We start from the raw sequence: 26048 nt of genomic DNA on the forward strand, positions 1-26048 counted from the left end.
TGAAAAAAATATTTAATTAATACCAATCATTTAATCTAAATACTACATAATATTATAAATACTATATAGTAAATGATTATGAATTAATTTTCCTTGTTTCAGAAAAAGAATATGTTTTTATAACACATGCAGTTTAAATTTTTTTTTTTAATTTTTTATAATGGTGACAAAACATAGCTATTATAATTATGAAGCAATCTGGGAACGGCACCCTGAAATGATACTAGTATCAGAATCACCTGTTACTTGGCATGGTTTTTTAATTATCTCACGTTCATTATGCACATACAATTTCCAAAGTTCCAGAATAAGATTAAAATTAATCATGCCTGCTTATCCATTATTTGACGATGTACATGTGAAGTTTGGTAGACAAATTGCCTCTCTGCAAAATAAAGAATTCCACAAAAAGATGAATGGATTAATAAAAGCTGCATGCAAAACTGAACAAACAGTATCATCATTTTTAACACAATTACAATTGCTTATTGTAAGTATAAAATATAAATATAAAATATACTTTTCCTTTGATAATTCTATTATGATTATTATGTTTTATTTGCAAACAGGGAGAATATATGTGCAATACAGATACCAAAATTCTTGTACCTAATTTTGACACTATAAGATACTTTCTGCAAGAATTGGAAGAAGCTGTTCAACATTTACCTGTATGTAGATTTATGTAAAGTATATTCTTTTTTTTTGTAATAAATTCTCATCTAATTTTAAGTTCAAGATGAAATATTTGTGTTAAAGGAGGTGCTAGTATCATCTGATCAAAATTTAAATATCATTAAATTACACTACAGAGATGTATCTGTTACATTGCAAAGATGTAACAGTGCTGAATATCCTTGGAAAGTTATTGCTTCTGACTTGCCCAATATTCCAATATTTAAAGATTTTGAGAAGAATGTAACTAATTTAAGTGTTGCAAAGACTAAGTTTATATGGCAAATGGAAATATTGGAAAAAGCATGGAAACAATTAGAAGAAATTGATGAGTAAATAATTTATTTTTTATTCACACATTAAAAGAGAATATATTTGTTAATTTCCAGAATTTTTCTGTATGAAAATAATATTGTTTTTTTAATTATTCTATTGTTAAAATTATATCAAATCATTGTTAATTACACTAATGTTACAAGGAATTGCTGGGTAATTGATCCATTGAAACCAAATAAGAGCCACCTGTATAGACGTATCCACCTGTCTCAGTCTTTATCTGTGACAATTACAATAGATCCGTTGAATCCCATTGCTTTACCAGTAATTAAATTCTCAGGTTGTGACAGTGAAGTGAAACGGCAAACGGACGATGTTTCTAATAACATTCATGTATGTTTCATATATATGCATGATGTGTATAACTATCTTAATACTAATCTTATTAGCAATTTAATTTATGTTGATATGTTGATTTTACAGAAGTGGGATTATGATTGCAGTATTTTAGAAAATCTAAAAATGCTGTTAAATATGTATGAATTTCCCGAACAACAAGAAAGTATGGAAGAAAAAAAAGCCATTATCAATAACGAGTGTGGTATATGTTTCTCAGATGAATTGCCGGACAAGATATGCAATAATAAAAAATGCATGAGATACTTTCATTCAGTATGTTTATCAAAGGTATGTGTGATTGGAACATATTCACAATATATATTAATAACATAAATATTTTATTCATATTATATATATATATATATATATATATATATATATATATATACATCTTTATTAAATAATCTTTAATAATACTAACAAAAATATATTTTTTTTACAATAGTGGTTACAAACAGACATTGGAAATCAAGTTGTGTTTAATCATATTTATGGCCCTTGTCCATACTGCAAGGAAAAGATTTCTTGTTCCATTGAACATTGAAAAGGTAGATATTGTATTTTCTTAGAGCAGTATTTTATTCAAATATATATAAATATGAATAATTCATTTCCAGGAGCCATTCTTTCATGGATTGATTAAATTTTAAAGTTCCACATATCAAAATTAATGTTGTCTCTGTATCGTTACATTGGAGATAATCAGCAACAAGTGATTTGCTTAAACGTCCGGCTTTGATATTAAAACCATGAAGGTTGACTGTTTCATCTGAAATAAATTCCCCTCCCATTGTTGTATCTTATAAATGTTATATATGTTTCTATATGTTTCTATTTCAATTTATTTGCTTAAACAAATTATCAATTTTTATACTACTTGATATTAAATTATGAAAGAATTTATAATCAAAAATGTATAAATTATAGAATATTCTATGCATGCAATTTTATTATGAATTTGCTTGTTATAATGTGATTTAATAATATACCATTTAATTGAGACAGCTGTATTGTACATTTAAAATTCCAATAATCTGCTAAACTTCTTAATTCTTTTTTCAAAGGCACCTGTGCCACCGATTGAAATCCTGCGATAAGATGTATCCTCGTAAATTCTGTTTCATCGTCCACGATAGATCTTGTAATGGGATAAAGTGCTGCTATTCCCGACCCGATACTGAACATAACGATCTGTCGAAAACTATCATAACAATGTGTTCACTTGTGAGAAAAATAATTTTTGAATTATTTGCATGAATCTTCACCTGTTACTTTTATACTTGAAATCTCCGTATGGACCTCTAATATCGATTGCGCTACCAATTGATGCATTTTTTAGGCGCGAACTAAATTCACCCTGCTTGTATAATTTCACCAAAAAAACTAAACTATTGCATGTCCAAGAAATTGGTGTATATGGACGAGATTTACTCCAGGAATGTAAGATAACATGCTGTCCAGGCTCAATGTACAAATTAATATCATTTTTTGTTTCGCACTCTATATATAATAAGTAAAAATATTTTAATATACAAGATATATATTATACACACAACACAGATTTTTTTAAATTTTTAATAGTTTTTGCATGTAATTGAAAATTATTAATGACTTTATATATATTATAGATTTGCTATAGATTCAATAATGTAATTACTCATTCATTACTCATTCTTTTAAGTTATAATGTATTACATTTTTATTATTGATTTGATAACAGTAATACCTGAATATTTCAAGTAAACCAAAAAGTAATCCTCTGAAGTTTCAGATATATCAGTGATAATAAATACTTTATAAGATAGAGGAGATAATAAATTGTTACTTGTTTTCACTTTTACATTCTGTGTCTTCCTACTTTCCCATTCTTTCAATAATGTCTTATGAACATCAAAAATGCATGGTATGCATCCACTGCCGCAACAATCTTCATCCAATGGAGTTTTAGGTCTATCATCATCATTATTATCATTATAATTATTCAAACTCATTTTGTGTGCATTTTTTATTGAATTATTTAATGTATAACATCGATTCCGAAGAATTTTCACAAAATAAACCCAAATAAATTATTCAAATTGTATCATATGATAAAAAAAATAAATAAAAAAAACATATTTATTGCAAATACAATTTCGTTTAGACATCTTCATAAATAGTTCTTTATACAGAAAATATGTTAATTTTATCTATCTCTAAAATAAAAAATACAGTATATTATCTTTCATGCAGATACATTAGTAGCTTATCTATATATGTTAGGACACGTTCGAAAATCCTATCTGTGAAATAGAGCCCAATTGACCAATCGGGACAAAGGAATCTTTGTTCCTTTTTGGATGTTTTGATTGGTCAATTAAATGTTACTTTACGAATAGAAATTTTCAATGATGTATATAATATTACGTACGTTATTGGAAATTCCGAACGCACTCTTAGGGCGCATTCACCCCTTGGCAGAAAAGCAGAAGCCAATCAGAACTCACAAGAGAAGCGGAACGAATCATTGACGCGTACTGTACATACATAACACGATTTGAAAAGGCATCCTATTGCTCCAAGTATTTTTCAAGCAGGATAACGTGATATATCTGCATGCATACATTTTGCTGATAACCTGTCAACTGTGAACTTTGAACAATACACAATAAAATATACCACGTCATTATTTATACAGATGCATGATATTTTGAATGTAAGAATTTTGAAGAAACAGACGTAAGATTCGAGCAATGGCACCAGGAAGAACTAATTTTATCAATAGCAATCAGCTCAGAAACTCTTCCAGCTTTTCGTCCAAGTGAGATCTAATATAGATGTTTATTATATATTAATGCTTAACTAATTCTCGGATTTATATAGATTTATGGGGTCACATTAACTTTTTAAAGCATATTTTTTCGATTATCTTATAAATTTTGTATCGTGTAGATCTCAATATCAATAGTATTTTTAATAATATATTCAATGATTGTATTTAATTATATTTAATATTAAATATTCAATGATTGTATTTAATTATATTTAATATTAAAATAACATTTAAAAAAAAAATTTTTTTTACAAATAGAAGATTTAAAATATAAATAGTCTAGTAAACATTCCCAAAATTTCTAATTAATTTTAAAATGTCTATTTAAATTTCTTTTTTCTATTTTTACTCATGTGTTTGGAATATGTAATTTTCTTTACATTCTCTATCCAGATTAATATAAATATTGATCAGATAAATTTCTACCTTAATAATATTGAAATTGAAATGATATAAATTATGATATCAATTAATTAGAATATACCAAAATAAATAATATCAATAAAAATCTTCAGTATGCCAGGACCACACTCACCTTTTCAAACTATTGGGACAGCTATTCCACCTCCATTGCCACCTCGTCAACCTGTTCAAAACTACTTAGGATATAGTGATTACAGACCATATGGTTCAAGTTATTATGGAAATTATGGATATGGTAGTGGTTATAGAGGTTATAATGGATATAGCTCTTTTGGAAGTTATATTCCTTATTCTAGTAATAGTTATGGACAATTTGGAGGACCCAGTGGTGATGTGGAAAACAGGTACATTATAAAAAAAAGACTATAAATAATATTTAGCTTGTGATTTAACTATTAAGTATCTAATAAACAGAAACATAATAATAATACAAAACATTACATTAATAATTTTTTTAAAAAGACATGAAGGAATTATAATAATTATTTTATGATACATAATATTATTTTCCTATAATGGTGTAACATTTATCAATTGATTCTATTCAGATCCATATTAATAAAATAGAAAAAAAGTATAGATTGATTATGACTAAGATAAATATTTCTAATATAAGCTAGATTGTCAGTATATACTTCTTGAATATTACAAAGCTTTAAATTTTTACTTAGAAAAAAATATCCAAATTTGTCCAACATTTTTTAGCTGAGAGAGAATTATTTCATTTGCTATAGATTTCAACAGTACGCAGAAGAAAGTACGAGATCGACTTTCCGCGTAGTTGAAACAGTATTACATACATTTTCCTCTATCACAATGTTATTGGAATCGACATATTTTGCCTTGACAAATTCCTTCAGAGCGATTTTAAGCGTGGCAGATAATATTGGCAAACTACGTTCGACGCTTGGGCAGCTACTGAGCACATTTGCTTTAATCCGAGTCATGAAATGGGTTTATAGAAAAATTTTATTTATGCTTGGTAAGCTTATTATTGCAGCTGACACTCTCACTTTTATAATCATTACATTTTTCCACACATAACTTTCATAATTGATATTTTAATTATTTTTTATTCTTAGGTCTTCGAAATACGCAGAATGTTATAACTGAAGATTTGTGGCAACAATCAATATCACAAACAACAAACGGAGAACGTACAGTAACGGCGAATGGACATATTTCTTCATGGATAAATATTTTGTTTCTGGGTATATTTGTGGCTATTCCATATTTAATTCACAAAATATCAAATAGTATAAAGCAGACTGAAATAAAAGGTAATTATATTTTTTTATTGCATTTCCATATGAAATAAATGTATAATATAAACGCTCATAAATTTATTTTAAATGTGCTCAACAGAATATATATTTATTCAAATAATGATTTGTATCTAATCTCTTATCACTAACTTTTGTATTTAGAAAAAGCCTATTTTTATCAAAATATTTGTATTTTTTAGATAAAATATTTTTTAAAACATTCAAGTTTTTAAATTTGTTCTAACTTCTGATAGTTTTGAAATATGATTTAACATTTTAATATTCTTTATCTATAAATGTACAAATATTTATGTTCTATAAATATACAAATATTATATTGGTAAACTTGCAGTTAATGATCCAAAGGAATGGGTCAAGTGCGAGGATTCTGTATGCGTGGCGACTGCAATGTACGATTTCACGGCAATATCTAATGAAGAATTGAGTCTCAAAACCGGTCAAAAAATATGGTTGGCGCCACGGTCTCTACAATCAAAAAGTATGCCAGGTTGGTGGATAGCCACTGACAATAGAAATGTCGGTTTAGTGCCTGCCAACTATGTAACTATAGTAGGCCAATTGAAGAAAAAGTCAGAATTAGAAAGTAATGGAAATACTACCACGTCTGCGCTAACTCCAACTTCCGTACAAAATGTAACAGCTTCTAATGAACAGGCAGAAACGACACGTGTAAATATGCTGGAACCTAACACCAGTCAACAAAGTACTGATTTTTCTGAGACTAATATTAAAAATGACTTGATTTAGTTCGCACATATTTGGGAGATTTATTTTAATTTAAATCTATCAATTTTCATAGTCAGAGTTTGTTACACGATCTTAAATATATATGTGGCCTATATCTTCATAAAAAGAACATGACTGATATTCTTAAAAATATAATATATATGTGTGTGTATCAAACATCTCATATATTGATTGGGTATATAAGGTGAGCTGTATTTCAATGAAAGGAAAGAAGAATCTTGTAGAAGTCCATTTATTGAGACTTGTAATAAGAATGTTTTTATTGAAGATTTTATTGTGTGTAAAATAAGAATATCAGAGGCTTCACTATTTTTTAATTTATGATAATATTATATTTAACACTAAGTTACAGTAGAAAAAAGTTTTGTAATATGTATGGGTTTATTTAAAGACATTAAAATTCGTTCAATATTTAATTAAAGAAAAAAAAACAAGGAACAAATAGGATTTATATTATAAATATAAACATAAACGACTTAATATTTGTAGCCAATTTTGAGAATGCAACATATTTAAATACTAAATTATATTTAATGATAACAATAATATTTGATAAATGTGTGAACATTATCAAAACTATTTTTTTTTTATATTTTTGTAATATTTTTATAAAGTGTGTACTTTTTTTCCATCAATTATTATTAATTGCATTTGATTGCTCTTCATTAGTAAAAAACGAATAAATGAATAAATTGTTAAATTATCCTGAATTCTCTTTATAAATAAGTGAATATTTATAGTAATATAAAATCACATTTTTATATTATTCAATAAAATCTTCAATCATAAAATATTCAAACACAGATCGTATTTTATACATGAAAATCAACCAAATGGTATAAAGTTAATTCTAATATTACACCAAAAAAGTTTCAAAGTCAAGATAAAATATATATAGAATCTCTCTAGAATAAAAATATTTGATATAAAAAAAGACATTATTAATTAGGTTTTAGTAAATTTATAATAAACTCTAATATAGAATCTTACATAAAAATTCTAGTTTGAATTATCTATTTAAAATTGTATCTAAATTTATATATCTAAAAATTGTATATCTAAATGTGTATGTAATTATTATTTAACATTGATTTCAATGTAATAAGAGAAAAGTTCACTAAATTATTGTTTTAATCATTGTTTAATCATTGTTTTAATTAATAAATTAAAACATTTAAATGCATTTTCTAAGCTATTAAATTTTAAAAAAAACTGCTCAAAACACATCCTAAAAACACATATTTAAGATTTGATATTATTTGTAATATTTTAATTTTGATATTATTTGTAATATTTTAATTTTCCTACTAGCTTTGTTTAGTTGTACGTATATTTTATAATTAGAATAAAAGAGAAACATTGTACATATATACAATTTATAAACATTCTTACAAACATGTAATGTTGGAAAATATTGAATTCGCGAGATATGATAGTTAATTTGATCTTTCAATATTTCATTAAGGATATTTCTTTTGCTTTAGATAAAAAATTATATTATTTGTTAAAAAATTAATATATTTTATGCAAAATTGATATTTTAAATTCAAAAAGTTTATTATGTGAGTTGATATTATATACTTACATTTATGATTTATTTAGAGAGCACTGCATTAATCTGTAAAGGAATGTAGTTAAATATAAAACATATTTTACAATTATACTGCTAATGTATTTTGGAAAAAGAGAAAGAAATTGTCTATGAAATAAAATAAATCTCATTCAATTAAAAAGAATCACACAAACAGATATGTGTATGTATCAAGATTTAGACACATTCAAATTACATTTAATGCAAAATGCAGAACAAAATGAAGGATATGAATACAAGCTAAGAATACTCATCGTTTAGAAGATTACAATTGTCGAAAAATGTTTAAGCTAAAATGCAGTTAATTATGTATGTACATATTACATGTCACATACACATACACTTATCCATCAAGAGAATAGTTTTCTTGTTAAATATTTATTCTACAAATTCCAAAAAATTTTATTTATAAGTTAAACTCGAAATATATAAGGCATATGAACAATGTAATATAGATACCGTATATTATGCAGACAGCACCTGTAATTATATTTTATAAGATTCTACGATATTAACCAAAATCTTCATAAAATACATATTATTTTTTGGTAACATTAAAAATTTGGCCAATGCTTTAAAATATACTATCCAAGTTTTAAAATATGCCAAATATTTGTAACACTCTTAGCAAAATGATACAATACAATCTAAAAATTGCACATTGTTTTGGCATATTTATAATCACATTGTAAGTTTATATCATAGAAAAATTTTTTTATATACCATCATCCTTCTTATTATTGAAAACTAATTAAACATTAATTGTAACACAAAAAAAGAAAAAAAAGATGTCTTAAATTGCATTTCTATAAATGCAATTGCATAAATTATATTGATATGTTTATCTAAAATATAATTTAAAAATAATTAAATTATAATTTAAAAATAATCTTTGTGATAAACATTCGCGAGAAACATTTACGAGTCTTATAATGTCTTTGATTGAGAAAAGTTTGAATTATCCTGGAAGCTGTTAAACATATAATTTTTACAAATATAATTAATGTTAAAGTACATGTCAAAGTATATTAATAATTGCAGGTACTTTATTATTATTATATTTAGTATTTATACTTTACTATTATTATATTTAGTATTTGATCATTCAGTATATTTGATTTAAAATTTAAAAATGAATTGCTAGATAAATATTAAGCAATTATTTTTTTAATATCAAATCAAATAGAAAAACTGATAAAAATCCTGTGGTTTCCAGAACAATTTAAACTTTTCAAGTGATATGCCCAATTTTAATTGTCTAAATGCTAAACTATCCTTCATTTCTTCATTAATAATTCGATAAATGATCTTGTGAATATGTTCAACAAGATATTTTATATATGTAAAAGACGTATATATATATATGTTTATTATTTCAAAGCATCACATATGAGCCATAGTTTTGCAATCTTTTTAAGGCTTTTGAACTCAAACATATATAGTATATCATTTTGTTTTCAGCTTTCAAGGAAAGAGATGAATGTAAATTTTACTTCAACTTTACATTTGATTTCATATGAAAAAACTTATAATCAAAGACTTCAAGAAACAGATCACACACAAACACACACATTCTTGGTATAAATTCACAATCATTGTTTGTGATGTAATTTCAAAACTATTAATCGATATGGTATTTTATAACGTATTATTTTTCCACTTCAAATAAAATTTACTTATTTACTAAGAAAAACTAACTAATCAATAACGGTTCTCTTTTTTCGGAAGGATGCTTGATGCAAAAGTAACATATGAGTAACAATAGAAATCTTTTATGTAAATTTTTATACTGTATATTCATAATATACATTACATAAAAGAATGTGTTAAATTTTTATGACTCACTTAACATTCGATCTTGAATTTTCTTTAATAAAAAATTGAAATAAAACAAAAATATTTATTTAAAAATACTCAAAACTGATAATGTGCTATATATATTTAGAACATAGGGAAGAGAAACTGATAAAGAATAAAGCAAAATATTTTCTGTGATAAATTTAGTTTAAGTCAATGTGTGAAATTAGAGTAGCAATATTGAAGCTATTAAATAATGTCATATTTTTGATAATGTAATAATTTTTGCCATTGTTCCCCTGTATTGCCATTCCAGTTGCAGCAGCTTTGCACAATCCATACAAGAATCATCTTTTATTAAGATGAAACACTTCACGTGAACACATCAAGTTGCCTTTACATCCCTGAGCTTCCTGTAGGCAACACAATATTCACATCACACTTAGAATTACCATTCAGCATCCCCATTTGCCTTTTGAAATACATAGTCTTTCCCACTTAAATTCATTATGCCATCCTTGAGATAAAACTTCCATTTATTTCGACTCCTTGTAATCTGGAAACAAAAACGATATATAAGTTAAAATGTAAGTAAAATTATAATTTATAAGTTTTAAATTTATATGATAAAATCTTACACAAATTTATATATTTAAAATAATATTTATTCATATATATATATATATATATATGAATGTGTGTATGTATGTGTGTGTGTGTGTATATATATGCATATATATACTTACATACATACACACATTAAAGATGAACATATCACTTTCATACCTTATCATACTGACAGACTACTACATTGTCTGTATCAAAGAGATCAGCAGGATCATCATCTGTAACGTCATCTTCGGAATTTAAGGGTTCCTAGAACAAATAATTTCTTTGCTAGACAACAATTCGCAATTAAAATTTATCTATAAACATTAATTTCCTTACACATATATACACAATATACAAATATGTGAGTGATAAATGTGCATACATGTATACACAAGCAAGTGAATAAACACACACACATATTAATTGTTAATTAATAATTAAGAAAGGATAAATTTAATAACGCAAGAAAATGTGAAAAATCAGGAAATTATTTGTAATTTGAGAGCAAAATAAAATATATGTACTACTATTACTATATGTATTACTATTAACCTCTTCACGAGCTGCTGCTTCATCATTTTCTTCCTCCTCTTTTTCATCAAGATCTTCATCATCATCATCGTTATCATCTTCTTCCTCTTCATCATCGTCGTCAGTAGAATCGCCCACTCCTCCATCTAACTGATTTATATTATTTTGTTGCTAGAAAAGTAAAAGAGACATTATATTTCTTTATAAGATATACACATATAAGTATATATTTATCTATTATATTTTATTCGTTACAAAATCACAGTGTCTACAATTGCATTATCTTACTTGATTTTGAGGTGGCCTCTGTGTTACGACACTATTTGTACTTTGGGTGACCACTTGAAGTGGCTGATTTACTTGCAAAGGAGCTAATGTTGCTTGCCCTTGCAGCGTAGAGTTCACATGTTGTTGCAACAAAGTCGAAGCTAAATTTGCTGGAAGACCCATAGCCGCGGAAATTACAGGACCTGTTAAAATCGTATGTAACTGGTTTCCTGAAAACAAAAATATACAATCTTTTTTATTTATAATTTTTATTTATAATTAATATACATTAATATAGTTCAATAATAAAAGATTTATTCACATAGAAAAATTATATATAATAAAATAATTATATAATAATTATTAAAATTTCATTCTTACTTACATAAATTATTGATGAACTTTCTACTAAAATATAAATGTAAGATTTTCACCTTGAAGAGCAGATGCAGGAACTTGTATGCTTAAAATCCGTTGTGGTCCATCTGGAATGCCAGCTTGTGGAGGTAGGGTGATCTGTATGGGCACTTGTCGGTCAAGTACAGCAGCAGGTGCAGTTACCACTTGTTGCACTGGCGTTGTCGAATGCTGTTGGGGTTGTTGCTGTTGTAACGATGTTCCAGTAGGATGCGTGTGTTGCTGCGATTGTGCCGGTTGTTGCTGCTGCGATTGCGCTTGCTGCGTCTGTTGTTGCGATTGTTGAGGTTGTGTTTGCGGCACTGTATTTCCAGCAGATGGTTGTACAAAATGATTTCCTACATTAGCTGTTACAACATCAAATTTACATATAACAATCTACAGGATACACTGATCCAATAGGGGTGGGGCATCTTATATAACTTAAGTTGTACTTCAATAAAAATTCTTTGCTAATATTTGCTATATTGATTTCTAGTAAATATAATGTACCTTTATTGACAGACACAGCTTTGTGCGTGTTGATTTGAGGAACTTGTGGTTCTGGTGGATCTGGATTTAATTCTACAGCCTTGCTGGCCATCAGTTTTGTTTCCCATATTTGTTTAAGTTCTTGGAGAACCTGTTCATCCACCCCTTCATCTATAAACGATTCCCGTACTCCTGCTATTACATCCTCTATCACAGTATTGTATAATTTCAGCTGTAAAAAAAATATATTCTTTTAGTATCGTAAATATATTAAAGATACAAGTAAAAAAAGGTTGACAGATGTCCATACTAACTCAATCAGTCTGTTTTAGTTATTAAATTTACAGGAATATGTTATATAAGCATGAGTTTGCAATATATATTCTTTCCAAGGACATCGAAAAAATTATACATTAGTAGAAAGATTTCAATATTCGAATAAATCAACGAGCGCGCGCGCGCGTATAAGGATTAATATCCTTCGGATCTCATAGGAAACAATATGAATTAAATATTTAAATCCCAAATAGAGATCAAAATGATGACCCATCCCTCGAAACAACTTCAAACTTATATTTGCATGTTTGGCAGTCTATATCCTATTGTTATCTTTCCGCTAATGCACAACCTTCGATGTCCATGTAGGTTAGAAAGTCCATTTGTCTATCTACGTCGAGACGAGTTTTCGACAGCGGGGAATCAATAGGAAGACATCGAACGGACGCGAAATATCACGCGATGTTCGAACGTCGAGGAAAAGCGGAAACTGCGCTTGCATTCGAGGAAAGCTAGAACCACGTACATACATACAGGTTTTTTCATCTGTCCACATACATTTATGTTCGTTCGTTCATCTACTCACTACGCTTGTCTGGCTGAGAGCCATCGTGGAGCTGACGATCAGAGACACGATCGCTCAACCGGGGAAGCAACGACAACGACGATAATCTAAATGACAATCCCCCCTGTTTCTTAGAAGCCACACCGATGCATCGTCGCTCGCTGATCGCTCATACCCGTTCGCATTCACAAAACGCACAACAGCTCCACTTCGCCATCACTCGCCACGAACAGCTGCTACTGGTCTGTTCAGTCAGTCTGTTAGGCTAGATTAATTTTTGCACGCATGCGCGAAATTGCAGTATCGGGAAGGATGCGTTCGAAAATCCTATTAGTGGGCTGAAGTGACATCCAATTGACCAATCAGGAGAAAGGGAGCAAAGGATTTCTTTATCCCCATTGGCCAATTTAATGTCAATTCTACTCTACGATTAGAATTTTCGAATGCATCTAGATTGAATGTAAAAAGCGCGAGTGAAACGAACAGACCCATTCTGTACTTTGGTTCTGTCAAAATTTACCAAAGCATGCGTCAGTATTAAAGAAAAGAGATTATCTGCGGGAGAGGACAGCTGATATAGATACATCTGTCACCAAAGTAATTATATCTTATTTAGTAAATATATGGATTTAGTGTAAAAAAATAAATATATGTTCATATATACACACGATAAAAATATATTGACACTATCTGGCATCAAAATGAATGTTGTTACCGCTTTGAAGTTTTATATAACGAAAATGACAGAAGACAGTGGTCCTGGTATGAAAATTTTGCTAATGGATAAACAAACGGTAGGAATAAAAAAAATATATCATGAATCGTTATCTATTGTATAAGTTTGAAAAATTTCACCTTTTTTACTTCTAGACAAGTATAGTCAGCTTACTTTATAGTCAATCTGAGATATTGATGAAAGAAGTATATTTATTCGAGCGAATAGATACTGCTGTACATAACGATACTTTAAAACACTTAACATGTATAGTATTCGTAAGACCAACCAAGGAAAATATTGATTTGCTTTGTAAAGAGCTTAAATATCCTAAATATGGAGTATATTATATTTGTAAGTAATACGGATACAAGTGGAGCATATGTAGAGTTATATCTCTAATTATAGAAAATATCTTAGAAAATAATGTAGTGTAAGATAAGAAAACAATAATTATTAATATCACTTATTTGTATAATAAATGTACTTATTTGTTAGATTTTAGTAATATTATTGCAAAAGCAGATATAAAGCTTTTGGCAGAAAGTGATGAACGAGAGGTAGTTAGAGAAGTACACGAATACTATGCAGATTATCTAGCGATTAATCCACATTTATTTTCACTTGGAATAAATGCTTGTTCTGAAGGTAATTCAATTTTACTCATGCAATAGACTAATAAATTATTGAATGAAAATAATTTTTTATAATTATGACTTTCAAGGGCTTACATGGGATCCAGTGCATTTACATAGAACTGTCCAAGGAATAACTTCAGTTTTATTATCATTAAAGAAATGTCCATACATTAGATACCAAAATAGTTCCAATATGGCAAAGAGATTAGCGGAAAAAATAAGGGAAGTGCTCAGTAAAGAATCTAGCTCTTTTGAATTCAGACAGGAATCTAATCCTATCCTTCTAATAGTCGATAGAAGAGATGATCCTGTTACACCTTTGTTAAACCAATGGACATATCAAGCAATGGTACATGAACTGCTGACAATCAACAACAATCGCGTTAATTTATCTCATGTGAAAGGTATTTCAAAAGAACTGAAAGAAGTTGTTCTCAGTGCAGAACATGATGATTTTTATGCAAATGTAAGAAAGTTCTTCAATATTTTATGTATTTATATATATCTGAATCAGAAATGTAATGAATTGATAAAAATATTTTTGTATGCATTTATATACTTTGCATAATGATATATATATTATATATATATTATTATTCTTTATGGGAAACTATGTTAAAAGAATATATTCTTAAACAGAATTTGTATCTAAACTTTGGTGAAATTGGACAAACGATAAAAGAATTAATGGAGGAGTTTCAAAAGAAAGCAAAAAAACATCAGAAAGTTGAAAGTATTGCCGACATGAAACATTTTGTAGAAACATATCCGCTTTTCAAAAAACTTTCGGGCACTGTATCAAAACATGTTACGGTAGTCGGAGAACTTTCGTCTCTTGTCGAAAAGCATAATTTATTAGAAGTATCAGAACTGGAACAGGAATTGAGTTGTCAAACTGATCATTCTTCACAGGTAATTTATTGATACTTATAACATTGTTTTTACATTTATTAATTGTTCTATTTATAGCTGCAAAAGATAAAAGCGCTTATCAATAATCAAAAAGTACGAGATATCGATACCGTCCGGCTTGTTATGCTTTATGCGCTTCATTATGAAAAATATGCGAATAATGACATAAATGGTTTAGTAGAATTGCTTAAAAAAAGGAATGTTTCAGATAAATATATCAAGGTATTTTTCCTATTATATAAAATTGAAATTCTCAAGGTATTTTTCCTATTATCAAGGTATTTTTCCTATTATCAAAGTATTTTTCCTATTATCAAAGTATTTCCTATTATATAAAATTAAAATTCTCACAAAATATATGTATGTAATATTCAAATTTCACACATTTCCAGCTTGTATATAATATATTAGAGTATAGCGGCGTTAATGCAAGACAGAGTAATTTATTTGATCGAGAAGCAGTTGCCAAAATAACTAAAAAACTATTCAAAGGATTAAGCGGAGTAGATAATATATACACGCAGCATTGTCCTTTGATAAGTGAAACATTAGAAGACTTAATAAAAGGAAAGTTAAACACTCAAATATTTCCATATCTTGGTAATATGATAATGTCGAAAAGGTAAACTATTTGTATATTAAATAGAAATGTATGTGCCGTATATTAAATATTAATGAATTATTCCATTCTTAGACCTCAAGATGTAATAGTATTCATGATTGGAGGTGCTACTTATGAAGAAAGTTTGGCTGTTTATAATTTAAACAAACAAAATCCGGGAATAAAAATTGTTCTAGGTGGTACTACCATTCACAATTTTAAAAGTTTTGCGGAAGAGGTACACCATGCTACTAGCGGTATATTAATGCGATATAAAATCGGAAAAAATTAACAATATTGAAAAATATCATCACATATTCCAAAATATTTATTTGTTATATATTTTGGTATCTATACATCATATAATATCTTTTTCTCTCTTTATCACGAATATAGTAATCCAAAATTTCCAACATAAATCACTGCAACACGACAAAATAAGATATTCTTTATTTTGCAGTTACATATACTTCCTATTTTTATCATGAAAACATAATTTCCTTTTTATTCCCCTTATTCAGCATCCTCATCATCCAATATGTATTCCGTTGACATATCTGAAGTTTCATCATCTTTTGCTGATACCTTTAACAAACATTATTAACAATCATTATTTTAATTAACATGGCAATATGAAAAGTACATGATGTATTATTTGTTAAACTTGTCTTTTCATCTATATATATATTTTTACATAATTTAAAAAAAATGTAATTTTTATAGTAATTTCTTAATTATCCTGATAATATAATAATTAAATTTCAAATGAAAATTCTGTTAAAATAAACTTCATTTAAAACTAAATAGAAAATAAGATTTTTTTCATCTCTGAAATTCAATATATTCTTAATTGTTTATTACTTATAACGAATTCAGTCACTCACACTACACTACAGTAGTGCATATTAAAGAATGCAATATATCTAAATGCAGTGATACACTGAATATGTAAACATTTTGATAATGAAATAATATATGTTCTAAAGAAATGACAATATATAATAATAAAAAGTAACATTATATAATCATGATTGTGAGTTTTAATTACTTAAAATGTTCATATTATTCCTTTTTATTTAAGTAACTTCATATATAACAATTTTTGCCTTAGTGCAATATAGTGCGGGTGACCGAATTTAAATATTTATTTCGCAACATTTTATTAAGGAATAATGTTATTCTAAATTATTTGTATTATGTTATGCTTAATATTGATACACATAATATAAAAGAGTTAATATGCATTATATGTTCGAATGTTCGAATCGAATGTTTTTATTAAATGTATTAATATTTTATATCTTCTTTTGAAATACTTTACAAATATGATTCCATGTGTATGGCTATATTGTTATATATAATTACATAAAGATATAATCTATTCAATGTCAAAAAACATATAAGCTATATAAAAATAAGTTATTTATAAATAACTGATTGTATATATATATATGTGTTTGTAAGTAAACTTATTATAATGTAATGAAAAACAAAAATAATGTATAAAATGTATTATGTGTATAAAAGTTGATATTAATTGGTTAATTTCCATGTATGAAAATATATTATCAACGTGCAGCTAATACTCACGTCTTTTTTTCTTCTTAATAAATTTTCTGCTTCTTAATAAATATATTAGCACCTACAAATAAAGCTACTTGTAGCTTCAATGTCAATATTTGCAATTTTTATTTTATCTTTAAAATGATCTATGTAAATGTAATTTCTTCTAATATAAAGCAGCTTTTCATTTCTTATATCAAATATACGTTTCACTAAATATTATTGCATTTTGCTATGTGTAAAACATTAATGCAACCCAACGCTAAAATAAATGCACAGAAAAATTATCATATAGCTATATTTATTTTTTGCAATATTTACTAAATATATTTTTTCAAACACAAATTAAATTTGTATCAATGCAAATATTTCAATTGTTATACAGATATTTCATATATAATAAAAGAATGTTTCAATAAAAAAATAGAAAAACCAATTAATATCTAACAAAACTTTATACTTGTAAGAAATAATTCTTTGTTCCTATTCTTGTCTGTGTCTTTGTCTATTACTCTCTATGTCTTAATCTTAAACAAACACACAAAAACAGAAAGATTTTAAAATTATAAATCTATATAGACATTATATGTGCTATAATATACATATATACAAAATATTATCAAATTTCCTTTTTCTATATATAAAAAAAAGGATCTTACCTCTACAATACCAGTAGATAATGCATATCCTGCCATTGCCATTGCAGCAACAAATGCAGCAAAAATTTGATTCCTTCTCTTATTTGGAAATTCACACTCGTCTTCCCCTAATTTTTCAGCGTTTTTTTCAGCTTTATCCTTTTCATAAGTCTGATATTCATATTCAAAGTATCTTTGTGATATACGCGATACATACTTCACTAGATTTGTGCAATTTCTCAGATGATTTTGTAAAACTGGATTTGGTAATGGTGCCTTGAGTAACAATGCTAAATACGAATACACAATGGCATCTATTGTACTAGGTTGTTGTCCAAAAAAAAAATCTCCATCTCCAAGTCTCATAGATAATAATGTCAAACATTTTTGTGCCTCCGAGTATACCTATTGTTACATAAATTGTTAAAATTAATATAAATAAAATTGTTAAAATTTTTTGTACCTAAATTATATCTTGTCTATTTATAGAAACATTTAAAAGTACATTTTAAAAAGTTTTAAGTTATTTCATATGTTATACCTCATTTTCAATAACATCAATGTTATCTTCCATGGAATATAAACTTTGCATCAACGCCTGTGCTTGCCGCTCGAATTTTCCTGGATAATAGAATTTAAATGGAAAGGGCAGTGCTTTGCAATACCATGGTCTAATTAATTCATCTAGATTCTTTTTGTCTATCCACCTAGAAATAATTGTAATAATGGTACATTCTGTGTTTTAATATGTTTGTTGTAAAAAAAATTATAATGAGATGTTTATAAAAACGATAATTACAATCAAATATATTTATTAATTTTGTATCTATTTAGCTACTAATATTATATTTACAAAATTACAGAACTGAATAAACATGTATATATTGACCAGAATAATGCACAATTTATATTTGAATGAACATTTTTTAATATTATTTTTTTAAGCTGAGCTATTTAGTGAAATCTATTTATTTAAATAATAATGATATATAAATCAAAAATATAATTCTAAAAAATAATCAGTCATTTTATGTTTTATTTTGCATGTTATTCAGAAAATTAATTTTTCTACACAAGTTCTGAAGTTATAAACAGTTTTTGTTGACAATATTTGCAGAAAGATATCTTGCTAACACTTTAAAAGCAAAAGGCAGAAAAATTATCAATTATTGACATAATAATTAATTCTTCAATCAATTTAATTGACAGATAAAATTTTCAAATATCTTTCATTACAAATGAAAATGTTTACTGTCTCACAGTATACATTCTTTCATCATTTTAATCTCATGAGAATCTGGGAAATTGCATATTATTCTATAGGTATGTACATTTATATATATATGTTTGTATATCTCATACCATATAAATTGCAAAGCTGGATATAATTTTTCTTTAAGTAGAGCATCATACGCTAAGACATCTGCACATTGCTTATCAGTTAACGTATAGTCAGAATTATAATGTTTTGCTCTAAAAAATGGCAATATATCTTTAACCGTATCCAAAGTATTTAGACCAGCTCTAAGCAATGGTAATCGACCATTTGGGGTTTTAAATGGATTGCTTGTTAAATTTACTTTTAAAGGTATTCCACTGAATTTAGCATATGCCTATAAATAACATATCATATTAGGAAACAAATGCTGTTATTAATTAATTAATAAGACATGCAATATAAGTTTCTAATAGCAAAACACAAGTAATATTTGATAGTAAATATATATTATAGCTAAAACTGACAAGATGACTGATAACATCTAGTATTTAATAAATAGACTTAGACATTAATATACAGTGAGACAGACAAAAGTTTGTGACTTTTTTTATTTCATTGATATATCAGCCAGTCGATAATTTAAGCATCTCAACACCTGTGTATATTTCTATATTACATTATTATTTAATATATCTCCCAAAATTAATAGATATCTTCTTAACATCTTCAGTCAATTTCAAGATAATTTTTCCTCGATAAAAATATCGAGTGAGATCATTTATTGCACTTTTTATTATTTCATATCTTTGTGTATATATAATTGAGTTTCAAATTAAAATTTGTAATAAAATTGAAATTATTCGAAAGAATTATCAATGATTGAAATTGTATAAATTGAAATCATTCTATTAATCAATTTCTCTCTCGCCATTTAATAAAAATTCGTCATTTCTGTCAGTTAATCCCTGGAAAGCTATACATGTCTCGATATTTTCATCGAGAAAAAAAATCAATTCTTAATTGACCAAAGAATTTGCAGTGACATTTGATAAACGCGAGACATTCTAGATATTCGTATCGCTTGTAGAATTCAGCGAATTTTTTATATCGTGTAAAAATAATAGTTGTCATATAAAAATTGATCGTTAATCGGCTAATACATGTGCGTATCATAACCTTTACATACCAGAACTTGCAAACAATCTATATCAACTGACGGGAGACCCCAGTCACCTTTCCATATATCCAATTGTAATATCTCGGCATTATCCATTTCTGAAAATTCGCATCGCCAGCAAAATATCACTCACGTCCACTCAATTAAATTCTTAACACATAACTGTATAATCCTTTGGTAAACAATGTAACATGCTGCACATTGAATGTATATACAAGGTTAGAAGTTTTATAAAGACCTATTCACATGAATTGTGATAATAAAGCAAATGCGCACAGGGACCAAAGGGAATAAATGTACTTCATCCTAATTGGTTAATTAAACGCTACTTTTTCTCGACAACACATTTTCGAATCTATGAGGATAGGTCTTTAATCATGACTTATATTATCTATAATGTAATGATTATTTTGTGTGCACATATACAGTATGCAATCGTGCATAATTACTATTGACAGTAATTGTATTACATACTACGCGCCTGCGTAAACAACTTTTGGAATTATCATAAAATATTACGCATGCGTAAACGATAAAAGATTACCGTATGTATATTAATCACTGCATAAATGCATAGCCCCGCGGCGTAAACATAGTAATGAAAAGGAGTAATGTACATTTATATTTTTTTAGTTAATCATAAATTAAAGAGAATGACTTGTGGAAAATGTTACGCGTACATTATCGCGAATAACGTAAATGTTTAGAATTTGTAAAAAAAGAAAGAGTAATAAATTGATAGTAACACTTGTCTCGATCAAATTGCTTTGATAAAATGTCTAACACACTCACACCGTTTGTATACTGGGCTCAAACAGAGAATCAAATCACATTAAAAGTAGACTTAACTGATGTAAAGGTACGATATATGATGTATGTTGAATATACCTGAGAGCAAGAGAGAAATCGTGTGTTTTTTTATAAATAATATTTCTGTCTCTCCTAGAAAAAAATTTGTAAAAGGAATCTATTTATGCTTTGTTACAGGATTTTAATGTTGATCTAAAGGAAACTACATTGCAAGTTACAGCTTATGGCCAGGGAGCTAGAGGTTTAAATAATTACAGTTTTAACTTGAATCTTCATTCACCTATTGATCCAAATGTAATAACAAGTTTATAAATTAATTTTTGAATACATCTATATAATACAATTGTTAAATTAAAAATATGTTTTATATGTAATATTATAGGAAAGTAGTTACAAAGTAATTGATCGTCAAGTAGACTTTATCTTGAAAAAGAAATCTAGTAGTTGGTGGCCAAGATTAACAAGTCAACCGCAAAAGCCTTCATGGCTTAAGATTGATTTTGATAAATGGAAAAGCGAGGATATGGATGACAATGATGATGAAAAGCGTGATATTTGTAATGATTATCCTGACATGTATGATAAATTGCACAAAGAAGAATTTGGCTATAGAAAAGGTATAGTGAATTAATATGAATAAAAATTATATATCGTATAATGATATTACAATATTGATGTTTTGCATTATTTTTTCAGAGGATCTTACTAAGGTGTATCTAGTGATATATAATCTCTGTCAATTTGTTGGCTTTATTTATATATTTGCTATAATGTGTATAAGATACTCACGAGATGGGCCAGGTACATTCATACACATGTTCATTTCTAAATTATTTTCAATCTTTTGGTACAAGAGAAACAAACTCTCGAGACTTTATTGAAGCTCTTTTAGCAAGAACTCTTTGTGTGCATGGAAATTTATAATAGTATAAGAAATTTTTTAGAAATAGATTTATCTTAAACACAAAATATATTTTTTAGATTTCATGAAAGAAACATTTGCAGCTGTTGGCAATCCACTCAAGTTTATACAACTTTTACAATTTTTGGAGGTAATGCATCCTCTATTTGGATATACAAAAAGTAGCGTACTTGTGTCTTTCTTACAAGTTGGAGGTAGGGGATTTGTATTGTTTCTCATGATTGATGCCGAACCTCGAATGCAAGTTAAGCCAGTCGTTTTCTATCTATTCCTAATATGGAGTACAATAGAGATAGTTAGATATCCATACTACATTACACAGTTATTGAATATTGAGATATCCTTTTTAACATGGTTAAGATATACTATATGGATACCATTATATCCATTAGGTTTTGTATGCGAGGGTATCGTAATATTACGAAATATTCCATATTTTGAGGAAACTCAGAAATTCACAGTTTCCTTACCAAATACTTATAATTTTGCTCTTCACTTCCCGTCTGTCATGAGACTTTATTTACTTCTATTGCTCTTGCCTGGAATATATACATTAATGTCTCGTATGAGTCAATTACGCTCTAGAAAACTTGGAAAATCTACTATTAAAAGAAAATATAAATGATTTGTGTAAATAACTTTAAGCTCATTTATCATATTCTTTATTTTATCTTTTATAATTTATTATTATGAAAAGGTAAATAAAAAAAGAGCATAATATAATGGTATAATGGTTACTGTGTTTTAACAGAGTAAAGAAAAGCTTTTTCAATAATGCTGTAATTTTGTATAGAGGTGTTTTATATTGTTTTAGGTCATAATTTTTTTTTAAACAAAATTACATTAAATCTTGTGCATTCAAGATTAGTTGCCCAAGCTGATTTTATTTTATAAATATGCATTTATTACTAATGTATATGCATTTATTACTAATGTATTTCAAACAAAAAGAGCAATATTAAAGTTAATATTAAGGCATTAATTTTGCACATGCCTTGAGCAAATTCTGTATATGGACAAAATAGAACAATAGAATAAATGATGTAAATAAAAAAATATATTGTAAGATTCGAATCTACAATATCTAATATATCATTGATATAGAATATAGATTTATAAAAAAACATTGTCGTTTGTGAAAAGATGATGTAATTTGTTGGATGTTAACAGCAAGATATAAAATTTATATTCATTATTTGAAAGAACAGATAATTGAAGATATACTTAATATTAGAGACTTGAGAGTTTGAGAGCGGCCATCAGCCGCAACGGACACATTTTGCGTAGAGGGGGAAATATATATATATATTCTAAAGCTTCTAGTTAAAGCGTGGTTTTTCTCTGATCTTATGCAATGTATACGATTTATTTGAGAAATATATTTGAGATATATATGAAATAAATAATATTTAATATCTAGCTTTCAGAAAATTCTTTCAATTTTATTCATTTAGTGTGCGTGTGTATGCAATAAATTTTCTAACCTTATTAAATATACGAAACTCATTAATGTGAAGTGAAATATACACAAGTGAGAATATATATTTTTATTTAAATTATCTAAATTATATATTAAAAATGTATCCTATGGATTTGACAAGAACAGTTCCATCAGAGAATGAAAACAAAAATGTGTTTCTGAATGACGGCGAATTAGACAAAATTGCTCTATTTCTTGTTGGAAGTCAACAACGTTTTAGAGAAAATATCATAATTCCCAGAATATTGGGACCTGTGCAAATAAAAACTATTGAAGAAAAAAGAATAGAAAGTGTAATGGAAAGTTGTGCATTTAAAAGCATCATGAGTTGTGTTATTGGTATATATTCTATTACCTATTATATTATTATATTATATGTATATATAAATATATTGAATACAAAAAATTACAAATACCAAAAAGTAAAATATCAAAACTATATAACGCACTAATTGAAGCATCCATTTTTTCAGGCTACGGTTTAGGAGCAGCTATTGGACTATTCTCGTCTAGTGTAAATCCTAATATAGCAAGTATTGAAAAGCAACAAAGCGCACGAGAAATATTAAGAGAAATGAAAGGCACAACGCTTGGTTATGCGAAAAACTTTGCAGTTGTTGGATGTATATTTTCTGCCATTGAATGCAGGATAGAATCGGTAATATTCAATTAGCTAAACAAGTTGAAAAATTTTTACTTTCAGATAAGAATAATAATTGATTATTTTGACTAATTATATGTATCTTTGTGTATTGTAAAAATTGTTAATTTTAGTATAGAGGTAAAACTGATTGGAAAAATGGCACATACGCAGGTGGCTTAACAGGTGGATTAATCGGCTTAAGGGGTAATTACAATCGTTCTTGCATTATAAATTATTCCTTTATGTATTCTATTTAATTGTTAAGCCATTTAATTTCCTATCATTCATTACAGCTGGTATAATGCCAGGAATATTTGGTGCTGCAGGTTTTGCAGCATTCTCAACAGCAATAGACTATTACATGCACAGATCTTAAACTACACAATTTACATTAATTAGAATATACATATATTTGTATAAAAAAGATATATAAAAGTTTATGTGTGTGTAATCACATATCTGTACAAAATTTGTAAAAACAGAAATATTTCAAATGCTCATAAAACTAGTATCATATGACTGAAAGATTGGAGACGTAAAATATATTTTTTTTAATATTAATTCACTGTCTAATATAATATGATAATAATTTATATGAACTTTTTTCCTATGTATAATCACATTCCACATATTTCGTTGCTTATATTGTATGAAATACAACTTGCACACTATATGTAATACACATAGAAAATTACAAAATTTTTAGCCACATTCATCTTACATACTATAATTTTTATTTCTATCGACGTACTGATAATGTGAATATCTAGAAATACATGTAGCTTTTTCCTATTATTCATATTTTATGTCATACAAAACTTAAAAAAAAAAAAGTTAAAAATATTCAACCAAGAAACAAAATACATATAGATTAAGTATATAAATATATTTAAAAGTAGCTTTGGATTTTTCTCAAAATGGTTTTGCACATTGTTTCTAAATCTTAATAATTAAGTAGTACAAGATTGCATCTCTCTAAATAAAAAGATGAAATATTGCCAACACATTCTTATGATTTGTCAAAAATATTTTAGAGAATTGTGTCAATCTTTTAAAATTTAGATTCAAGTTACATGAATTCTTACATCAATTCGAGATTTCTTATTTAATATTAGTATGATATATAAGTCTTATCTATAAAATATTTATTATGATATATTGCTCAATGGAAATAATGATTCTTTTTCTTTCTGCAAGTATCTATAACAAATGATTCATTGATTTCCAACAAATAGGTTACACATTTATGCAATATAAAAAAAAATTTCATTTCTTATGTATGTGTACATATGTTAATATTTAAACCATGATAATGACAAAAATTGTAAGGCACTTTTCATAATTCTGGTTTTTTTTTGTTTTATTACGTAATTACTTTTTACCTGAGATAAAATTCTTACTATGTTATACATTATATATATGATGTTTGAGATTTTTTCCTTTCAATAAAATATACGTTAAAGTATAAAAAAATTCTTCCTTCTCTCATATTTAAAAAAATTGCAAATAAAGTTATTAAAACTTAGTCATATTTTATATACTAGACACTTGCATTCATAATCTTAATCTTGCAATCTTGATTTAT

General features: G+C 27.0%; 8 protein-coding genes across 11 annotated transcripts; 5 read left to right on the plus strand and 3 right to left on the minus strand.

The window, feature by feature from the left end:
• Positions 1-105: 105 nt before the first annotated feature.
• LOC105251949 (E3 ubiquitin-protein ligase FANCL) lies at positions 106-2055 on the plus strand. Its single transcript, XM_011259084.2, has 7 exons — positions 106-490; positions 570-671; positions 760-1007; positions 1155-1344; positions 1435-1638; positions 1796-1898; positions 1968-2055. Exons 1-6 carry the CDS (start codon positions 161-163, stop codon positions 1892-1894), a joined length of 1173 nt encoding a protein of 390 aa, XP_011257386.1. The 5' UTR covers positions 106-160; the 3' UTR covers positions 1895-1898; positions 1968-2055.
• LOC105251948 (NADH-cytochrome b5 reductase-like) lies at positions 1905-3385 on the minus strand. Its single transcript, XM_011259083.2, has 4 exons — positions 3077-3385; positions 2616-2850; positions 2340-2551; positions 1905-2119 (listed from the first exon to the last, which is right to left on the minus strand). The coding sequence occupies exons 1-4, from the start codon at positions 3339-3341 to the stop codon at positions 1929-1931; spliced, it is 903 nt and encodes a 300-aa protein (XP_011257385.1). The 5' UTR covers positions 3342-3385; the 3' UTR covers positions 1905-1928.
• Positions 3386-3909: 524 nt separating this feature from the next.
• LOC105251950 (peroxisomal membrane protein PEX13) lies at positions 3910-7136 on the plus strand. The gene is made up of 5 exons (XM_011259085.3): positions 3910-4150; positions 4678-4929; positions 5320-5567; positions 5668-5865; positions 6203-7136. Exons 1-5 carry the CDS (start codon positions 4083-4085, stop codon positions 6616-6618), a joined length of 1182 nt encoding a protein of 393 aa, XP_011257387.1. The 5' UTR covers positions 3910-4082; the 3' UTR covers positions 6619-7136.
• A 3058-nt stretch (positions 7137-10194) lies between these two features.
• On the minus strand, positions 10195-13389 carry LOC105251951 (transcription initiation factor IIA subunit 1). Of its 2 annotated transcripts, none has more exons than XM_011259087.3 (7): positions 13167-13389; positions 12326-12536; positions 11851-12180; positions 11438-11646; positions 11171-11320; positions 10793-10882; positions 10195-10562 (listed from the first exon to the last, which is right to left on the minus strand). In XM_011259087.3, the coding sequence occupies exons 1-7, from the start codon at positions 13188-13190 to the stop codon at positions 10455-10457; spliced, it is 1122 nt and encodes a 373-aa protein (XP_011257389.1). In that variant the 5' UTR covers positions 13191-13389; the 3' UTR covers positions 10195-10454. The 2 variants fall into 2 exon arrangements, with proteins under 2 accessions (XP_011257389.1, XP_011257390.1); XM_011259088.3 differs by having other exon boundaries at positions 13139-13389.
• Positions 13390-13646: 257 nt separating this feature from the next.
• LOC105251952 (vacuolar protein sorting-associated protein 45) lies at positions 13647-16348 on the plus strand. The gene is made up of 8 exons (XM_011259089.3): positions 13647-13939; positions 14016-14214; positions 14359-14508; positions 14585-14964; positions 15138-15410; positions 15468-15632; positions 15803-16032; positions 16105-16348. Exons 1-8 carry the CDS (start codon positions 13796-13798, stop codon positions 16301-16303), a joined length of 1740 nt encoding a protein of 579 aa, XP_011257391.1. The 5' UTR covers positions 13647-13795; the 3' UTR covers positions 16304-16348.
• A 71-nt stretch (positions 16349-16419) lies between these two features.
• LOC105251953 (metaxin-1) lies at positions 16420-20891 on the minus strand. 3 transcript variants are annotated; one of them, XM_011259090.3, is made up of 5 exons: positions 20618-20875; positions 19575-19825; positions 18754-18919; positions 18234-18617; positions 16420-16596 (listed from the first exon to the last, which is right to left on the minus strand). In XM_011259090.3, the coding sequence occupies exons 1-5, from the start codon at positions 20702-20704 to the stop codon at positions 16525-16527; spliced, it is 960 nt and encodes a 319-aa protein (XP_011257392.1). In that variant the 5' UTR covers positions 20705-20875; the 3' UTR covers positions 16420-16524. The 3 variants fall into 3 exon arrangements, with proteins under 3 accessions (XP_011257392.1, XP_011257393.1, XP_011257394.1); XM_011259091.3 differs by lacking the exon at positions 16420-16596 and adding an exon at positions 17576-17653 and having other exon boundaries at positions 20618-20891; XM_011259092.3 differs by lacking the exon at positions 16420-16596 and adding an exon at positions 17661-17836 and having other exon boundaries at positions 20618-20889.
• A 116-nt stretch (positions 20892-21007) lies between these two features.
• On the plus strand, positions 21008-22987 carry LOC105251955 (very-long-chain (3R)-3-hydroxyacyl-CoA dehydratase). Its single transcript, XM_011259095.3, has 6 exons — positions 21008-21153; positions 21242-21467; positions 21596-21712; positions 21801-22035; positions 22115-22219; positions 22400-22987. The coding sequence occupies exons 2-6, from the start codon at positions 21384-21386 to the stop codon at positions 22963-22965; spliced, it is 1107 nt and encodes a 368-aa protein (XP_011257397.1). The 5' UTR covers positions 21008-21153; positions 21242-21383; the 3' UTR covers positions 22966-22987.
• An 812-nt stretch (positions 22988-23799) lies between these two features.
• LOC105251954 (mitochondrial import inner membrane translocase subunit Tim22) lies at positions 23800-25290 on the plus strand. Its single transcript, XM_011259093.3, has 4 exons — positions 23800-24159; positions 24294-24478; positions 24595-24667; positions 24757-25290. The coding sequence occupies exons 1-4, from the start codon at positions 23919-23921 to the stop codon at positions 24837-24839; spliced, it is 582 nt and encodes a 193-aa protein (XP_011257395.1). The 5' UTR covers positions 23800-23918; the 3' UTR covers positions 24840-25290.
• The last annotated feature ends 758 nt before the right edge of the window (positions 25291-26048 follow it).

The sequence above is a fragment of the Camponotus floridanus genome, unplaced genomic scaffold (assembly GCF_003227725.1).
Source record: "Camponotus floridanus strain SB8 unplaced genomic scaffold, Cflo_v7.5 scaffold59, whole genome shotgun sequence".
Lineage (NCBI taxonomy): Eukaryota > Metazoa > Arthropoda > Insecta > Hymenoptera > Formicidae > Camponotus > Camponotus floridanus.

What these genes read in the sequence shown, in the direction of transcription:
- LOC105251955 (XM_011259095.3), top strand. Translation starts at nt 21,384, where the DNA reads ATGTCTAACACACTCACACCGTTTGTATACTGGGCTCAAACAGAGAAT. An exon ending in TAGACTTAACTGATGTAAAG is followed by an intron (nt 21,468 to 21,595) that starts GTACGATATATG and finishes GCTTTGTTACAG; the next exon opens with GATTTTAATGTTGATCTAAA. An exon ending in AGAATTTGGCTATAGAAAAG is followed by an intron (nt 22,036 to 22,114) that starts GTATAGTGAATT and finishes TTATTTTTTCAG; the next exon opens with AGGATCTTACTAAGGTGTAT.
- LOC105251954 (XM_011259093.3), top strand. Translation starts at nt 23,919, where the DNA reads ATGTATCCTATGGATTTGACAAGAACAGTTCCATCAGAGAATGAAAAC. An exon ending in CATCATGAGTTGTGTTATTG is followed by an intron (nt 24,160 to 24,293) that starts GTATATATTCTA and finishes CCATTTTTTCAG; the next exon opens with GCTACGGTTTAGGAGCAGCT. An exon ending in TTGAATGCAGGATAGAATCG is followed by an intron (nt 24,479 to 24,594) that starts GTAATATTCAAT and finishes TGTTAATTTTAG; the next exon opens with TATAGAGGTAAAACTGATTG.
- LOC105251951 (XM_011259087.3), bottom strand. Translation starts at nt 13,190, where the DNA reads ATGGCTCTCAGCCAGACAAGCGTA. An exon ending in CTCTCAGCCAGACAAGCGTA is followed by an intron (nt 12,537 to 13,166) that starts GTGAGTAGATGA and finishes TTTTTTTTACAG; the next exon opens with CTGAAATTATACAATACTGT. An exon ending in TAGTCTGTCAGTATGATAAG is followed by an intron (nt 10,563 to 10,792) that starts GTATGAAAGTGA and finishes TTTTGTTTCCAG; the next exon opens with ATTACAAGGAGTCGAAATAA.
- LOC105251950 (XM_011259085.3), top strand. Translation starts at nt 4,083, where the DNA reads ATGGCACCAGGAAGAACTAATTTTATCAATAGCAATCAGCTCAGAAAC. An exon ending in AGTGGTGATGTGGAAAACAG is followed by an intron (nt 4,930 to 5,319) that starts GTACATTATAAA and finishes CATTTGCTATAG; the next exon opens with ATTTCAACAGTACGCAGAAG. An exon ending in AAAAATTTTATTTATGCTTG is followed by an intron (nt 5,568 to 5,667) that starts GTAAGCTTATTA and finishes TTTTATTCTTAG; the next exon opens with GTCTTCGAAATACGCAGAAT.
- LOC105251953 (XM_011259090.3), bottom strand. Translation starts at nt 20,704, where the DNA reads ATGGATAATGCCGAGATATTACAATTGGATATATGGAAAGGTGACTGG. An exon ending in CCAGCTTTGCAATTTATATG is followed by an intron (nt 18,920 to 19,574) that starts GTATGAGATATA and finishes AATTATTTCTAG; the next exon opens with GTGGATAGACAAAAAGAATC. An exon ending in TTGATGTTATTGAAAATGAG is followed by an intron (nt 18,618 to 18,753) that starts GTATAACATATG and finishes ATGTAACAATAG; the next exon opens with GTATACTCGGAGGCACAAAA.
- LOC105251948 (XM_011259083.2), bottom strand. Translation starts at nt 3,341, where the DNA reads ATGAGTTTGAATAATTATAATGATAATAATGATGATGATAGACCTAAA. An exon ending in GGTTTACTTGAAATATTCAG is followed by an intron (nt 2,851 to 3,076) that starts GTATTACTGTTA and finishes TATTATATATAG; the next exon opens with AGTGCGAAACAAAAAATGAT. An exon ending in TTCAAGTATAAAAGTAACAG is followed by an intron (nt 2,552 to 2,615) that starts GTGAAGATTCAT and finishes TTGTTATGATAG; the next exon opens with TTTTCGACAGATCGTTATGT.
- LOC105251949 (XM_011259084.2), top strand. Translation starts at nt 161, where the DNA reads ATGGTGACAAAACATAGCTATTATAATTATGAAGCAATCTGGGAACGG. An exon ending in CAATTAGAAGAAATTGATGA is followed by an intron (nt 1,008 to 1,154) that starts GTAAATAATTTA and finishes TAATGTTACAAG; the next exon opens with GAATTGCTGGGTAATTGATC. An exon ending in ATTCAGTATGTTTATCAAAG is followed by an intron (nt 1,639 to 1,795) that starts GTATGTGTGATT and finishes TTTTTACAATAG; the next exon opens with TGGTTACAAACAGACATTGG.
- LOC105251952 (XM_011259089.3), top strand. Translation starts at nt 13,796, where the DNA reads ATGTTCATATATACACACGATAAAAATATATTGACACTATCTGGCATC. An exon ending in AATAAATGCTTGTTCTGAAG is followed by an intron (nt 14,509 to 14,584) that starts GTAATTCAATTT and finishes ATGACTTTCAAG; the next exon opens with GGCTTACATGGGATCCAGTG. An exon ending in AATATGATAATGTCGAAAAG is followed by an intron (nt 16,033 to 16,104) that starts GTAAACTATTTG and finishes TTCCATTCTTAG; the next exon opens with ACCTCAAGATGTAATAGTAT.